Raw genomic sequence first — 15274 nt, forward strand, 5'->3', positions numbered from 1 at the left:
TCAGCCAATTCTGACTCGTATCTGATCCAAGCTTCCCTGCGCTGCCTAGCACGGTGTTGGCGCCCTTTCTTCAACTTGTTTTTTCTTTCTCTAGCTTGTTTCTGACTATCGGTTTCTCCATCGTAGCCCTGGGCAAAGGGTGATATGTTGGATTCTGATTCATCTGATGATCTGATATCGGGTGCTTCTGGGGGATTTAATGGTGACCGCGGACGTCGAACCATGAGCACTTCTCGTGCGTGAGTCGTTCTGTTATTGGCGTTAGTTTTCATGCTGTCGGAGTCGCTGATAACTTTAGTAGAAGCCTCGGTGTCGTAGATCGAGTCTCTCTCTTGGTAAGGTAGAATAGCGGTTGTTGTTGTGCCGACTAGTTGGGTTCCGCTACCCTTAGGAACGGAACCCGGCCAGTGGATGATACAGTCCTGCGACGTTATCGTTAGCACGAGACCCTCCTGAGCTCCTGTCAGTGGTATCCCGAATCTAGGATTGAAAGATCTTTCGAACTATCCCTGATAGGATTTTGCCATGTTGTCGAGCCCAAATGGAAAAGAACTCGACTTCTTGAGAGAACTCTAAAGGTAATCCAAGTTGTTTTGGGTTGTGCTCTGGAGTCTTGCCAAAAAAGAACTCGGTTTCTTGAAAGCACTCGGATAAAACTTCGCCTTGGAGCTTGAATTCGAATCGGATACGAGTGGTCGTGAAATCTGATTTGAATCGGATACTATGAGCTGCGCGAATCTTCTGGTGAGTTGATCTGTTGCCGTTGTTGAAATAAGAACTTCTTTAAGATGATCTAGATCTTCGAGGAGATGGCTTTGAAGCTTGCCGTTGTTGTCTGCCTCGCAGATCCACGAGCCGAAGATGAAAGTTGATCCCGTCGGGAAGATTATGTTGTCGAGGTCTATCGAGCTCTCGGATGCAAAGTCGCCGAAGTCCCCTACCTGGTGCACCAGCTGTCGATGTTTCACCACCGATAGCCTGCCACGGGGGTACCCGGGGCAGTATGTTCGGGCTTCGGCGTATGCTGAACTCGATGGTTAACGCAAGAGACAGCCGATTTATCCTGGTTCAGGCCCTCGATCATAGATCGAGTAATAACCTTACGTCCAGTCGGCCTTAGGCCTTTGCGTTGGATTGATTCTCAAGTGTCGTGTTCTGTTGATAGGAGCCCTGCCCTCCTTTATATAGTCAGGAGGCCAGAGTCCTAGTCGGTTTACAATGAGATTTCCTAGTAGGATTACTTAATAGTTCTGCTACTAAGATTTACATGGGAAGAATCCTAGTTGAACTAGATCTTCTCTCTCCCTTGCGGGGTATCCTGTGGGTCCCGTATCGACACCGTCTTTGTGCACTGTGCATTTCTCCTTTTCCTAGCATCCGGTTGGCTCCCGACTGTTACGCCTCGTCCCTCGTACCGGACCCCCCTTCCCACTCCTTTCTTTCTTCTTTTGGGGACACGACCGCCCGCATGCCTCCCCCATCAAGCGCACCCTCTTATCTTCCCTCCTTTATTTCCCATCCACTCGCTTGTGCAGGGAGCGCACCGTGGCTGTGTTTATCCCCATGGCATGACCCGTCTATGTATTCCATCCATGCCGTCTCCACTTCTAGTGTGTTGTGCCCACCTCCATTCACCACTATAAGGTGCCCTTGGTCCTTGTTTTTTTCTCCATCCCCATTCCCTCGCATTCAGAGCAGAGCCATGAAATCCAGTCGACATTGTGAAGCTAGGTTCGTCAGTCTGAGGTGATGGTGTAATCTGAGAAGAAGAAAGGATCCAGTTTGTCGAAGAAGTTCAAGTTCCCTTGGATAGTTGGCCTTAGGGTTCACAATGTTTGACTTGTCAGTCGACTGTTTTTGGATCTGTTGGTCATACGCCATGTTTTGGATACTCATTATCTTGTTATTTCTCCATTGCCCTCGTCTATCTCAACTTCTAGATTAAGTCTCGGTTGTATTAGATTTCTCTTAACCATGTATACCTAGATCCCTAGGTGGTTTAGTATTCGAAGTCGTGTAATCCCTGATCTACGAAATGTAATCGCGTTTCTCCTCTTTTGGTTCTTGCTTCGAATCTTGACATGAGATTCTTTTTAAGGGGGGTTGGTTGTAACACCCCTGGTGTTACGAGCTCATTTAGTACCACGATTTAGGCCTAAGTCAAATTTTCAAAACGAGTTTCTCGGGTTTTTAATTTAAAACATACTTGAGGTGATAAGCAAATCCTATGTGACTTAGTTTCGTGGACTCAAATAAACGCTTAAGTTAAATTACGCAGTGCCTAGAAATATTTAGGAATGTCCAGTAACGATTCTAGCAAGTAAATGGCGAATGGCTTGTTCTGTTGGATTGAACAGAAAAACAATTTTTATCAACAAAAATACGATATGACTGGTATATAGTACTTAAGTAAAATTCAGAGCATGATTTTGGTTGTAGTTAAGATATCGAGTAACAAACTTTAGTGCTTTAGCCGTGTTTGAAAATATAAATAGTCGGCTTGGTAAATGAATATTTGAGAGCTGAAATAATAATGATAGTGCCGCTGACGACTCACTCCCCCTGTCTCACCGATGCGACACACGCGTTGATGGATGAGTTGGCGGGGCTGCTGTTGCCGTGTTCTGCTTTGCTTGCATTCCCTCTCTCTCAGTTTGGTACGCCAGGATCAATCTCATTTCCTCTCTTCCCAGCATGCGTTCACCATCAACGTCATTGTCTGTCTTGCCTCTGCTGCCTACATTGCTTGTCTTGTCTTGCCTGCCTCTGCTGTCTCTGTCTGACTCTGCTTCTCTATTTCCCTTTTTCTTTACCATCAGAGCTAGGTAGGCACACAAACATCGCACATCCTTGTCGCGTACGCCTCAGTGCTAGCCAGGCCATCCAGTGGTAGCAGGCGTCGTCTCCCTCGCCTACTACTACCGCACTCGACGCCCTAGCATCCGCGCTCCTTTCCCCTGCACGCCCACACCGCCGCTGTGGCCAAGCAGTTAGCCGCCTCTCCTTCTTCCTCCCCGCAGCGCCCGCCATTATATGTTCCCTTTTCCCTCTCTCGAGCGTCGCCCCTCCTGGTTTGCTCTAGGCCACTGTCGTCTATCACGCACCCATGGTCCCACAGTGTTGTCCCTCCCTTCCCCGCTGCTCGACCACCATGCACGAGCGCGTGAAACCCCACGACCGCTGCCCCTCGCGAGCTGCACCTTACCCTCCACCGCCTGGCCTGCCCTGCTGCTATTGCCACGGGGCCCCGCCACCACGGCTCCTGCCGTGCCTCGCAGCCACCCCGAGGCGCCCGTGGTCATGCCGCGCCGCGCCTCCCTTTCGCCGTCGTCACACTACGCCAACCACCACCATCGCTGCCATCCACGCGCCAGCATGCCTGCGCCCCTGGTCCCGTGCTAGACCCGCTGCTCCTCAGCGCTTGTGCCATAGCGCCCGGCCTCACCGCGGTCCATCGCTGCCCCACGCCGTCGTCCCCCATCGGCGGGTGCGATGGTGGCCGGGATTTGGCCGGCCATGCCCGTCGGCCGGTGCTCCTCTACTCCTCTGTATATAGAAGATGAAGTGAAGGGTATGAATCAAGCAGAAGTTTTATACAGGGTCCTTACTATGAAATACGTGACTCATACGAATAGTATATGTTGGACTGCGGGTTAGTGTCGAGATAATGTAGGGGCATTTTTGCAAAATGGGCCGCTGCCGCTAGGTTTTCCATCGTGGGCCGGCCTGCTCGCACTGGGCCCCTGGTCGGTAGGCCGCACGCGCCCCTGTGGGTCACGCCGCGTTGCTGGGCCACCGCCACGCCGTGTTGGGCTGCCTTGCCACCTGGGCCGTCGGTCGAGCGTGCCTGGGGCTCGCCCACGCTGGGCCGGCCTTTGGCCACCGCGCCTGGGTTGGCATGCTCCCACGTTGCTAGGCCGTTCATGCTCGAACGCTTGGGCTGGCCTATGCCGCCACGCCTGGGCCGTGTATGCGCAGTTTTACCGCTGGGCCAAATAGGTGGCCGCTGGTGTTATGACCGGCGTGGGCTATTCACGCCGCAAGCCCGCTAGTGGCTAGGACCCTAAAAGCCCATACTTATCTTGATTGCCATATTATTAGAATATTTATTAGAATATTTCCTATTTTAGTTAAGAGACATATAAATACTTGTAAACATTATTGAGATGGCAAGCAGAAACAATTATTGTTTCCGGCTTCCTCAGGGAGCCGGGAGAAACCCTAGCCGCCTTCTCTCTTCCGTGAACAGTACCGCGACTGTAGCGACTGTACTGTAGCGCCGCCACCTCTTCTTCCTTCTCTCACGATCGTTGGCTCCTCGCCACCGATCACCCTTCAAACCACGCCCACCGATCGTCCACACGTACAACCTCCGATCGGTGAGGGGCAGGGAGCAGCAGCATATCAACCTGGTATCAGCCACCTTCGATCCGATGTCGCTGCTGCTGCCTGCTTCAACAGCACCGCCGCCGGACCCCAACGTGTCCGCACCGATGCCGCCATCATCTCTGCCCGCGGGATCGCTGGCGCTGACCGCAACGTCTCCGGACGCGGGATCGCTGCCGCTGGCCGCCAGGGCTTCCTCCTCCGCCGTGGGGGTGATGACCAACGAGCAGCTCACCGTGGACGTCGTCGACCTCGGCAGGATGATGGCCGGCGTCCACGCATTCCTCTTGGGACCGCAGCCAGGCGGGGCGCTGACTCACCCGCAGCCGCAGCTACCGCCGGCGCCCAAACCGCAGCAGCCGCCGACGGTTTCCTCCTCCATGGCAAACGCATCTATGTGCCTGCAACCGACGACTTGCGCCACCAGGTGGTGCACCTGGCCCACTCGGCTGGACACGAGGGGGTCCAGAAAACCCTTGTGCGCCTCCGCGCGGATTTCTACATCCCCAGCGACCGCCAGCTGGTGCACGACTTCGTCCGCTCCTGCGACGTGTGCCAGCAGAACAAGACGCCGACCACACAGCCGGCCGGCCTCCTTCAGCCCTTGGACGTTCCGTCGCAGGTCTGGGCGGATATCTCCATGGACTTCATCGAGGGGCTGCCGAAGGTGCACGGCAAGTCTATGGTCCTGACGGTGGTGGACCGCTTCTCGAAGTACGCCCACTTCATCGCGCTCAGCCACCCCTACACCGCCGCCTCCATCGCCCGTGCCTTCTTCGATGGGATCGTGCGCCTGCACGGTTTCCCCAGCTCCATCGTCAGCGATCGCGACCCGGTCTTCACCAGCAACCTTTGGCGCGATCTCTTTAAATGTGCAGGTGTCAAGCAGCGGCTCAGTACGGCCTTTCACCCCTAGACGGACGGCCAGTCCGAGGTCGTCAACAAGATCATCGCGATGTATTTGCGCTGTGCGACGGGTGATCGGCCTCGCTCGTGGGTCGACTGGCTCTCCTGGGTGGAGTACTGCTACAACACCTCGTACCACACGGCGCTCCGAGCATCGCCGTTCGAGGTTGTGTACGGCCGACCCTCGCCACCCCTCCTGCCACACCACGCCGGGGCGGCCCAGACAGAGGCGGTGGACGCCATGCTACGGGACCGCGACACGTTCCTGGCGGAGGTTCGCGAGCGTCTTCTTCAGGCCCAGCAGTACGCCAAGCGCCACTACGATGCGCACCATCGCGAGGTGGAGTTCGACGTGGGCGCATGGGTGCTACTCCGACTTCTCCACCGAACCACCCATGCGCTCGCCTTGCCGTCCAAGGGCAAGTTGCGCCCACGCTACGCCGGGCCGTTCCAGATCGTCGAGCGCATCGGGCAGGTGGCTTATCGTCTCCGACTCCCCACGGACGCGCGCCTGCATGACGTTTTCCATGTGGGGCTGTTAAAGCCTTACAATTACGCCAGCTCGCCACCATCAACACCGGCCGTGCTGCCACCGGTTCAGGACGGGCGGCTGCTGCCAGCCCCTGCGTAGGTTCTGCGCGCCCAGCTCCATCGCGGCGTGTGGTGCATCCTTGTCAAGTGGCAAGGACTTCCGGAGGACGATGCCACCTGGGAGCACCTGGACGACTTCAAGACTCTCTACCCAGATGTGCAGCTCGAGGACGAGCTATTTGCCGAGGCGAGGAGAGATGTTATGACCGGCGTGGGCTATTCACGCCGCAAGCCCGCTAGTGGCTAGGACCCTAAAAGCCCATACTTATCTTGATTGCCATATTATTAGAATATTTCCTATTTTAGTTAAGAGACATATAAATACTTGTAAACATTATTGAGATGGCAAGCAGAAACAATTATTGTTTTTGGCTTCCTCAGGGAGCCGGGAGAAACCCTAGCCGCCTTCTCTCTTCCGTGAACAGTACCGCGACTGTAGCGAATGTACTGTAGCGCCGCCACCTCTTCTTCCTTCTCTCGCGATCGCTGGCTCCTCGCCGCCGATCACCCTTCAAACCACGCCCACCGATCGTCCACACGTACAACCTCCGATCGGTGAGGGGCAGGGAGCAGCAGCATATCAGCTGGCCCTTTAAGTTTTTCTAAGCAATTGTTAATTTAGTTTCGGAAATAAACTTGTACATTCAATATAAATTTGTATAGTTGTCCAAAAATTGTGAAACTAGTTTTGTTAAGTTTCTAAAATCGTGATCTACCTAATAGGGTATTTTGTTCACATAGATTCGGTATGTTCTTAGGATTTCTTTAATTATTTTAACATGCTTAATAGTGTTAAAAGGTGAACTTGTAGGAATTTCTGTGATAAATTGGTGATAGTATTAACTCTAAAATTTTTACAGTAAATTACTAATATTATTATCTGCTGACTATAATTTTTATAGCTCAATAATAATTAGTTTGCTAGGTAGATAATGATGCTCTATTTCGAATAATGATTAAATCAATAGAATGAAATAAAGAAACAACTTGGGTTTATATAACTAAAATAATTGTTGAGATAGAAGTCGAGTGATTGCTGTCACTCGCGAGATATAGGAACTATATTACTGTATTATTATCACTTGGAAAATATAAATGAAGGAAAGGAAAATGGTGACCAGGCAGGGATATGGTTTGGGTATTGGTGGGTGTAAGAGGTTGTATCGCCGCGGACGTGGGGCATAGCTTGGTTACACTGCTTTTCCTATTTGTGTCGGTTAAGGACCGGCCGTTGCATAAGATGCTAGGCAAATCACAGACTTATTATCCTAAGTACATACTTGGGTATGGGCGTTTAGAAGACTTGTTGCTCTCTTGTCATGGATCTGGCTCTTTTTTGGACCGACTGCCTGGGTGGTTTTTGGGTTAGGAGGTCATTGCACCACACTGAGTTCGGGACTCAGGGGCGGGGGCTTGGAGACCCAGTTTGTATGGGGACCTGGACACCCAGGACAGGAGGGTAATAGGTTGGTCCTGCTTGTGCCTTGGGTACAAGCGGGGCGTGTGTTTTTGGGGTACCCAGCTGGGGATTAATTCACGAATTGCCGGTGTTTCGGTATGACTTGTCTTAACTCTAGCACCGTAGTAAGAACTGAAAGATAAAAGATGGAATGGAAAAAGGAAATCTGATTGCTTACCACCTGCTTGAAAGTAGCACAGGTGCTTACATAGAATGGTTAGTTAATGAACTAATGCACTGCTAATAAAAATCAAATATAAGGACGCACATTTAGTAATGCTTCCTGCAGATGCAATAAACCCACAAGCCAGATAGCCTTGCATATTCTTGGAGCCTTTTCTTTGCTCCTATCGAGTAAATCTTGCTAAGTACAATTGAGTACTCAGGGTTTTATTCCCCCTGTTGCATGTGACAGGTGGAGGCTAGAGCTGACCTTTGTGTGTGGATTCCTCCTGGTGGGCTTAGAGAGGATTTTCTTTACGCTGTTATCATAGTTTTTATTTATAACTCTTACATAATGTTTTTATAAATAAAAGTTTATAATCTGTTATCATAGTTTTTATATATCAATACTTCATCTTGCCATGAATAGATATTTATTTCCGCTGTAATTCTGATAACATGTTTATATTCTACTATAACTTAAATTGTTCATAATTCTGATAATATGATTACATTCTGCTGTTATAACAATAAATATTATACTCTGATGTTGTATTAAGAATGATGTAAGCTTTGTTCTCTCATTTGAGATCCTGATGGAAAAATGTGGATTTTTGGATTCTCCCCTAGGGTGTGCCCGACGGAACCGAGTAATTTGGTGTTCTCCCTTGGGTGCTTAGTGTCTAATGGAAGACGAGCACTCCTAGGAGGCATTAGATTAGGCGGTTCTGCCACAAAGGCGCCTCCAACCATCCCAACAAGAAGAAGAACAAGCAGCGGCGCGAGGGCTCGCTCGTGGCCACCGCCGACTGCAAGGGGGGTCGGAAGCCCACCGAGGGTACCCTAGACCACTTTGAGAAACTACTCGAAGGGTCATGCCCGAACCATGCTTTCCCTGTCAAGCACCTATACAAAGACTGCAATCTCATGAAGCAGTTCTTGTCTGGAAGCTCCAACAAGGGGGAGCATAGGAAGGAGCCCAAGCCGGCCGCAGACGACGCCGAGGGGAAGGATGGTCAATTTCCAGTGCTAGATGGCTGCCTCACGATCTTCAGAGGGTCAGCGGCCTATGACTCTAGGTACTGCTAGAAGCTTGCGCGCCACGAGGTCTATATGGCCGAACCAGCCGCGCCTTCTTTTCTCCGATGGTTGGAGTCCGCCATAACCTTTTATCAGACCGACCACCCGGAAAGCGTCCCATAGCCGGGAAGATATCCGCTCGTGGTTGACCCGATCGTCGGCATGAAGCGGCTCACCAAGGTGCTGATGGATGGAGGTAGCAGCCTCAACATCATGTACGCTAAAACGCTCGACGCCATGGGCATCGATCGAACGCGCATCCAGCTGATAGGGGCGCCTTTCCATGGCATCGTGCCAGGAAAGTAGGCTATGCCACTTGGGCAGATTGATATTCCCATCACCTTTGGGGATCCGACCAATTATAGGATAGAGACCCTTACCTTCGAAGTGGTCGGGTTCCACGGAACCTACCATGCCATCCTAGGACATCCATGCTATGTGAAGTTCATGTCCATCCCCAACTGCACCTATCTGAAGTCGAAGATGCTGGGTCCATGTGGGGTCATCACCATTAGCATCTCTTTCCAATGCGCCTACGAGTGCGAGGTCAAGTGCTGCGAACACGTTGTGGCAATTGTCGCCTCTAAGGAGCTTTCGGCCATCAGGGAAGAGGCCGTCAAAGAAGCACCCGACCCCAAGCGGTCGTCCAAGTCTTTCGATCCTATAGAAGGCACCAAAGAGGTCCACATAGACCCTAGCAGCTCTGAGGGCAAAGTGGTGCGCATTGGCACCACGCTTTCCTCTAAATAGGAAAGCACGCTCATCGACTTCCTTCGTGCCAATAGAGACATCTTTGCGTGGAGACCCTTGAACATGCCAAGCATTCCAAGAGAAGTCACCGAGCACGCCTTGAAGATCAGGCCAGGCTCTAAGCCGGTGAAGTAGTGCCTGCGTCGCTTCGACGAGGAGAAACGCAGGGCGATCGGCGAAGAGATTACGAAGCTTTTGGCGGCTGGGTTCACCAAGGAAGTATACCACCCCGAGTGGTTAGCTAATCCCATTCTTGTATGAAAAAGAGTGGGAAATGGAGAATGTGTGTTGACTATATGGGTCTCAACAAAGTGTGTCCAAAGGATCCGTTTCCTTTGCCACGTATAGATCAAGTAGTCGACTTGACTTCAGGGTGCGAAACCCTTTGCTTCCTTGATGCATACTCCAGGTACCATCAAATCATGATGAAGGAGTCTGACCAGCTCACGACGTCTTTCATCACCCTGTTTGGATCATTCTATTACATCACAATGCTGTTTGGTCTGAAGAACGTGGGGGCTACGTACCAATGCTGCATGCTCAAGTGTTTTGGGGATCTCATCGGGCGGACAGTTGAGTCCTATGTAGATGACATCATGGTCAAGTCCAAACGGGCTAACCAGGTTGTGGCCGACCTAGAGCAAACCTTCATGAAACTCCGAGCAAACGGCATTAAGCTCAACCCCGAGAAGTGCGTTTTCGGGGTCCCAAGGGGTATGCTGCTGGGTTTTATCGTCTCCGAGCGTGGCATTGAAGCCAACTCAGAAAAGATCTCGACCATCATGAGGATGGGTCCAATTCAAAATGTAAAGGGGGTACAATGAGTTATAGGGTGCCTCACCGTGCTCAGCCATTTTATCTCACGCCTCGGTGAACGAGGTCTCCCCCTCTATCGGCTTTTAAAGAAGGCCAGTCGTTTTGAATGGACACTCGAGGCCCAGGAGGCACTTGACAAGGTCAAGCAGCTCCTGACATAGGCCCCGATCCTCGTGCCTCCAACCGATGGGGAATTGCTTTTGCTCTATATTGCGGCCACCACGCAAGTGTTTAGCGCCACCTTGGTGGTAGAGTGAGAAGAAGAGGGACACGCCCTCAAAGTGCAGCATCCCGTGTACTTCATTAGCGAGGTCTTGTTCGATTCTAAGACTCACTACCCCCAAATCCAGAAACTCCTGTACACCGTCCTTATCACCAAGAGGAAGTTGCGTCACTACTTCAAGTCGCATCCAGTGATGGTCATGACGTCCTTTCCTCTTGGCAAAGTCGTCCAAAACTGGGATGCCATAGGAAGAACCACGAAGTGGGCACTCGAGCTAATGGGCCAAGGCATTTCATATGCCCCTCGAACGACCATCAAGTCCCAAGTGCTGGCTAATTTTGTTGCAGAATGGTTCCTAGTCCATGGCTTTTCCTCGAAGAAAGGCAACGAGCCCTCGGGACTGGTCGAACGGACCTAATAACTATATGGATTGACCGTCAAGAGTCTAGAGTCGGTCATCGGCTGACCCATGCCGGACCCTCACGAACGGGAATCTAGGGCCCCACTCGGAGTAGCCCGTTAACAACTCCGAGCACCATGTTTCATCCATCAAGGAAAAACATGGCATGGCTCAGTCCCTCTATTTTATTGAAGAGAACACTTGAGGGACGACGATCATGAAGACTTGCTGACCCTCGATCGGACCCTTGCTATGCGCAAGGGCTCGATCGGACCAGAATCAAGAAAAATCTTTCCGACCTCTCGAATCCTACGGTTACATGCCCCTAAGAAGACCAATCATGACAAAAGAGAACCGCCGCCCTACCAGGACACGATGCGGGCTACAAAAAGAAGGCCAAGGCCCTCAAAGTCCTCTCATCCGAAAAAGCCTCGAAAGGAGTATTCTACTCCTCCACAGGCTCGAGGGCTACTGTTGGGTATCGATATTAGGGATACCCAAAGCAAGGAGGTTAGCGTCCATGCTGACTTCCTCGGATGAAGCAAGATGTATTAAAAGGTCTCGTCCGACCCCAAGGCCACGAGGGTCACACCCAAGGCCGCGAGCTCCGTCTCACCAGACCCTAAGGATGCGGTTTTCACCTCGTCCAACCCCTTGGGTGCGGGCTCTGTCTCGCCCTACCCTAAGGCCACGGGGGTCTCACCCAAAGCCGCGGACTCCGCCTCATGCCGACCCCATGGGTGTGGGCTCTGTCTCGCCCGACCCCAAGGCCGTGGGGGTCTCACCCAAAGCTGCGGACTCTGCTTCACTCGACCCGTTGGGTGTGGGCTCCGTCTCGCCTGACCCCAAGGCCATGAGGGTCTCACCCAAAGCCGTGGACTCCACCTCGCTCGACCCCTTGGGTGCGGGCTCCATCATGCCCAACCCAAAGGCCACGGGGGTCTCACCCAAAGTCATGGACTTCGCCTCGGCCAACCCCTTGGGTGCGGGCTCCGTCTCGCCCAACCCTAAGGGCGCGGTTTCTGTCTCATCCGACGGGGACCCAAACCACCGCCAACCACTCCAGGTCCAAGCCTATGGGCCTAGGTCAAAACTCTGACATCAGGAAAGAGACTAGCACACCTTGATGTAACCCAAGGCCATGATGGGCCATACCTAAGGATTTACATCAAGAACAGCGTTGAGCGTGCCAGTGCTATTCTGACTAACCCTCGTACGAACGCTGATAGGCGCGTCAGTTCACCACGACGTTCGTTGGGATGGAATGGAACGCCATGACCGGCAACGACGCCTGCGCATGGCGTCACTGATGAACAGGGCCACGACGTGGAGTCATCCCTATTGATGTCTATAGGGTCGGCGAGACCCGCATGAAGAGGAAGAAGGACCCAGCGATCCTAGAAGCCTTCTTCTCTCTTTCATTCTTCTTCTTTTCCTCCGCTGTAACCCGCGCTTTCCCTTCATCTATAAAAGGGGAAGCTGGGCGTCCCATGGGGGAGAGGGAGGTCCACACGAAGCCAGATCATGAGATAAACACACAAGAGCATGATACGAGCACACGGCTGAGTAGCGATCGAGCTCTCAGCACCCGTTCACTCCTTTCACCAAAGACTTGGGATCCTTTCCCTCTCTCGCCTATTTGTAACCCCTACTGCAAACCAAGTGTCGGTAACAGGAGCAGTAGCAAACTGGACATAGGGATGTTCTGCCCAAACCAGTATAAACCCTTGTGTCCTCTGAGCACACCATCTGAGCCAGATGAGCAAATACAAATTTACTCATCGGTGGTCCGAAAACACCGAAAAGACTTATTGGTCTAAATTGACCTAGCTCCTCCGAACTAGCAACCTTTGGAATTAGCACAATTAACATGTCATTAATTGTAGCCGGATCATCGTCACCACTAAGCACCCTCAAGACCACCGATGTGATTTCCTTGCCACAAAGGTCCCCATATTGCTAGAAAAAATGAGCAGGAAAATCATCCAGGCCTGGAGCCTTAGTTGGAAACATCTAGAAGCATACTTCATTTACCTTCTTTTCTATAAACGGCACCAGCAAACCTTCAGTCATCTCCGCTGAAACTTTAACGGGCACCAAATCCAGAACAGCTTCCATGTTACATGTATCTTCCGAAGTATAGAGATTTCTAAAAAATTTAGTAGTCATCTCGCCCATCTCCTTTTCATTGGATGTAAGCTCACCGTTCGAATTTTTGAGATTTTTTATCATATTCTTCCTCCTCTGGCTCGCTCGGAGATGAAAAAACTTTGTATTTTGATCCCCTTCCGCTAGCCATTGAATTCTCGAATGCTGACGCCACATAATTTCCTCCCTATGATGCAATTCATTTACCCTCGATGGAAATATTTTTTTGCTATTAGCAATTTTGAGTTGGGATTAAATCTAATAACAACCCAAGTTTAGCTAGGCTGATGTCCTTTTAAAAGGCCAAAAAAGTCCCAGAAAAATAATCTATTGGGCCCAAAAAAATCAGTTGGGCTTCACAAAGAGGCCGAAAGTTCTAGTAAGCCCAAATTGGGCTGAAATATAACTGGGCTACATCTAAGGATATCAATGGGTGGGTTCGGATCGAGTGGAGTATATGGGCACCCAAAACTAAAACCCAAACTTAAAACCTGAATCCACCCCGAACATCGATGGATAATCCAAAACCTGAAAAAAATTACAATAAATCAACAAGAACAACAATACAAAATATGATAAATTAGCAAAATAGATTGCAGATAACAAGATGTAACCATGAAAGTACTGGCAGGCAGTAGCTACAAATGTACATACTATGTATAGAATAAATTAGCTAGCCATGTATAGAATATATTAGCAAGCAGCAGCAGCATCAATTAGCCAGGGCAAGTAGGCACCTGCTCGCCTCCGTGACACCGCCCCTCGGCTGGGTGCGCCCTGCTCCTATGAGCTGCTGAAAGGGTCGAGATGACGACTAGAGGGGGGTGAATAGTCTTTTCTAAAACTTAATCTCATTGGCTAACCGAAACAAGTGCGGAATTATAACTATCGGTCTAGCCAAGACTACACCCCTCTATCTATATTCACTAGCACCTTACAAAGATACTAATTAGCAACAAAGATGTCGGGTTAGATAGAGCTCTCCTAACCAATTCTAGAAGCAAGGTCACACAAGCCTATGCCACTAGTACTTTAAGCGACAAGGGAGCTCCTACGCATGCTAGTAAGCAAAAGCACAAAGCCAATTAAGCTCACTAGCAATGCTCAATAAAAAGGCAATCAATGTCAAATTAGAGAGCGCAATTACTTAGCTACACAAACTAAGCAATGTGACTAACAAGGTTACGCAAACCAAATTAGCCACACAAGAGAGCTACTTCTATGCTACACAAGCAAGAAGGTAACTAGTAAGCTACACAAGCTAACTAATTACAAGAGCAACTACACAAGCTTAATATGTATAAAAGTAATTGCAAGCTTGTGTAATGGGGATGCAAACCAACGGGAAGAACAAGGTTGACACAATGATTTTTCTCCTGAGGTTCACGTGTTTGCCAACACGCTAGTCCCCATTGTGTCGACTGCTCACTTGGTGGTTCGGCGGCTAATTAGCATCACCCGCTAAGCCCGCACGTTGGGCGCCGCAAGAACCTACCCCGAAGGTGAGGGTAGCTCAATGACACGCTTTACTAAAGTTACTCTTCGCGACTCCTGCGGGGCAAGCACAATACCCCTCACAAGCTCTTCTCTAGAGTGCCACACAAGCTTCTTGCGGGCTTCGACGGAGACCACCACCAAGCCGTCTAGGAGGTGGCAACCTCCAAGAGTAACAAGCACCACCGGCTTGCAACTCGATCACCTAGTGCCACTCGATGTAACCTCATGATGCAATCGCACTAGAATCGCTCTCTCACACAATCGGATGATCACTATCAAGTATGTGTGAGATGGAGGGCTCCCAAGCACTCTCAAGCATGGACACAAAGTCCCCCAAGGTGCTCAGCACCAGCCATGGCCGAAGGCCACTTCTATTTATAGCCCCAAGGCCTAAACTAGCCATTACCCCTTCACTGGGCAACTGTTGGGTTGACCGGATGCTCCAGTCATGTTGACCGGACGCTGGACCTCAGCGTCCGATCGCTCGATGACAGCCACATGTCACCTGCGTTCAACGGCATTCTTCTGATCTCAATGGTCATCTTCTGACCGAACGCAGCAGCTTCAATTGACCGGACACTGGACCCTTAGCGTCCGGTCGTTTACAGTAAGGTACCGACCCCGACCGGACGCATCTGGTCGGACGTGATCGGACGTAGCCCCAGCGTCCGGTCACTCTCTAGCAATACTGCTTCGTCCGATAATAGGACCAGACAATGCCTCCAGTGTCCGGTCACTTTCAGAGCCAGCGTCCGGTCGACAGACCGACGCTGCACGCTGACTGCCACAACTAACCCGACGCTGAGCCTCAGCGTCCGGTCACTGCGTGACCAGAGTCCGGTCCACTTTGTGGGAC

At 51.1% G+C, this 15274-nt stretch overlaps 1 protein-coding gene across 1 annotated transcript; it reads left to right on the plus strand.

Annotated features, from left to right (window-relative positions):
• The first annotated feature begins 8746 nt into the window (after window positions 1-8746).
• Window positions 8747-9334, plus strand: LOC136543110 (uncharacterized). Its single transcript, XM_066535661.1, has 2 exons — window positions 8747-8886; window positions 8950-9334. The coding sequence occupies exons 1-2, from the start codon at window positions 8747-8749 to the stop codon at window positions 9332-9334; spliced, it is 525 nt and encodes a 174-aa protein (XP_066391758.1).
• Window positions 9335-15274: the final 5940 nt, after the last annotated feature.

Source organism: Miscanthus floridulus, chromosome 3 (assembly GCF_019320115.1).
Source record: "Miscanthus floridulus cultivar M001 chromosome 3, ASM1932011v1, whole genome shotgun sequence".
Classification (NCBI taxonomy): domain Eukaryota; kingdom Viridiplantae; phylum Streptophyta; class Magnoliopsida; order Poales; family Poaceae; genus Miscanthus; species Miscanthus floridulus.